The sequence below is a fragment of the Nothoprocta perdicaria genome, unplaced genomic scaffold (assembly GCF_003342845.1).
Source record: "Nothoprocta perdicaria isolate Ctin4 unplaced genomic scaffold, notPer1 scaffold_844, whole genome shotgun sequence".
Lineage (NCBI taxonomy): Eukaryota > Metazoa > Chordata > Aves > Tinamiformes > Tinamidae > Nothoprocta > Nothoprocta perdicaria.
In genome coordinates, this window is record NW_020456137.1 from 8,220 (window position 1) to 10,024 (window position 1,805).

Consider the following 1,805-nt stretch of genomic DNA (forward strand, 5'->3'; position numbering starts at 1 on the left):
GTCCCGCGCTGGCTGGCCCTGCATGGCCTGCTCATCCTCTGCAAGGAACCCGCCACGGTGAGTGGGCACTTACTGATGGTGCCCGTGTCCAGAGCCCTTCAACCCCCGGCATTGTGAGGAACCACCGCGTGTCTCCCTGCAGGTGAGGAAGATGCTGGAGCTGGTCCTCGATGTGGTGCAGCGGCTGCAGGACGTTGATGGGGAGATGGACACCAAAGTGCTGGTGCTGCTGCACAATGTGCTGCACCTTGCCGTCCCACGGCAGAGCGGCCAGCTCTGCATGCAACTGCCCTGGGATGTCCTGCCCCTCTTCCCCAATGTGAGCACAGCAGCAGGGAGCTGCTGGGGCCCCTTGGGGTTCCACTGTCACAGTGCTGAGGCTGCACTGAGAAAATCCCCTTTTATTAGTGGGAAGAGAGCTCTGGCACTGATAGACATAGTGATGGAGGGCCTCAGGCATAGGCAAAGCTACACACCCTGGTCACTAATTTGGTCTCTCTCCCTAATCCAACTCCTGGTCTCTAAAGGGAGCACTGCACAATTAGGAGCTTTTTACACCAGAACTCATGGAGAAGCCTGTTCAGCAAGCCCTTCTCAGGTGCAATTTCTTAGGCACATGTTTAGACACAGCCTTGGAAGAAAAGGTGCAATGGCTAGAACCTACTTTATTACAGAGACAGAGTGAGTGGGCCAATCCTAATACAGCATTAGATACAATTTAAGGTACCAGGTAAGAAGGCGCAAACTTTATAAGGGTAAAATGAATGCAAGTACTTGTGTAGCAACATGATAATTCTTTTAGTACAAATAAAAGCCATAATAAAAATAACATGAAGGAACAATGCTCAGTCCATTTAAGGGATACAGAAGGAGTCATTTGGGAAGAGAGATGGAAATGTTAGCACGTCTGAAAGAAGTCCATGAGATCAATTTCCTCAGGGCAGTCTTGAGCTCCTTATTCCTCATGCTGTAGATGAGGGGGTTCAGTACTGGAGGCACCACCGAATACAGAACAGCCACCACTAGATTCAGTATTGGGGAGAAAATGGAGGGAGGCTTCAGGTAGGCAAATGTGCCAGTGCTGAGAAAGAGGGAGACCACGGCCAGGTGTGGGAGGCACATGGAAAAGGCTTTGTGGCGGCCCTGCGCAGAGGGCATCGTCAGCACAGCTCGGAAGATCTGCATGTAGGACACCACAATGAAAATAAAACAACCAAAGCATAAGGAGACACTAACAMCARKAATTCCAACTYCCCTGAGGTAGGAGTGTGAGCAGGAGAGCTTGAGGATCTGGGGGATCTCACAGAAGAACTGATCCACCTCATTGCCTTCACACAGYGGAATGGAAAATGTGTTCCCAGTGTGCAGGAGAGCATDGAGAAAGCCACTGGCCCAGGCAGCTGCTGCCATTTGGACACAAGCTCTGCTGCCCAGGAGGCTCCCATAGTGCAGGGGTCTGCAGATGGCCACAAAGCGGTCATAGGCCATGACAGTGAGGAGAGAAATCTCCCCTCCTAAGAAGAAGATCAAAAGGAAGACCTGGGCAGCACAGCCTGAATACGAAATGGCCCTGGTGTTCCAGAGGGAGTTGGCCATGGATTTGGGGACAGTGGTGGAGATGGAGCCAAGGTCGAGGAGGGAGAGGTTGAGGAGGAAGAAGTACATGGGTGTGTGGAGGCGGTGGTCGCAGGCTATGGCTGTGATGATGAGACCGTTGCCCACGAGGGCAGCCAGGTAGATGCTCAGGAAAAGCGAGAAGTGCAAGAGCTGCAGCTCCCGCCTGTCTGCGAATGCCAGGAGGAGGA

General features: G+C 52.6%; 1 protein-coding gene across 1 annotated transcript; it reads right to left on the reverse strand.

Moving 5' to 3' along the window:
• Window positions 1–873: 873 nt before the first annotated feature.
• LOC112958365 (olfactory receptor 14C36-like) lies at window positions 874–1,680 on the reverse strand. The gene has a single exon (XM_026052194.1). The coding sequence runs from the start codon at window positions 1,663–1,665 to the stop codon at window positions 874–876; it is 792 nt and encodes a 263-aa protein (XP_025907979.1). The 5' UTR covers window positions 1,666–1,680.
• Between the last annotated feature and the right edge of the window lie 125 nt (window positions 1,681–1,805).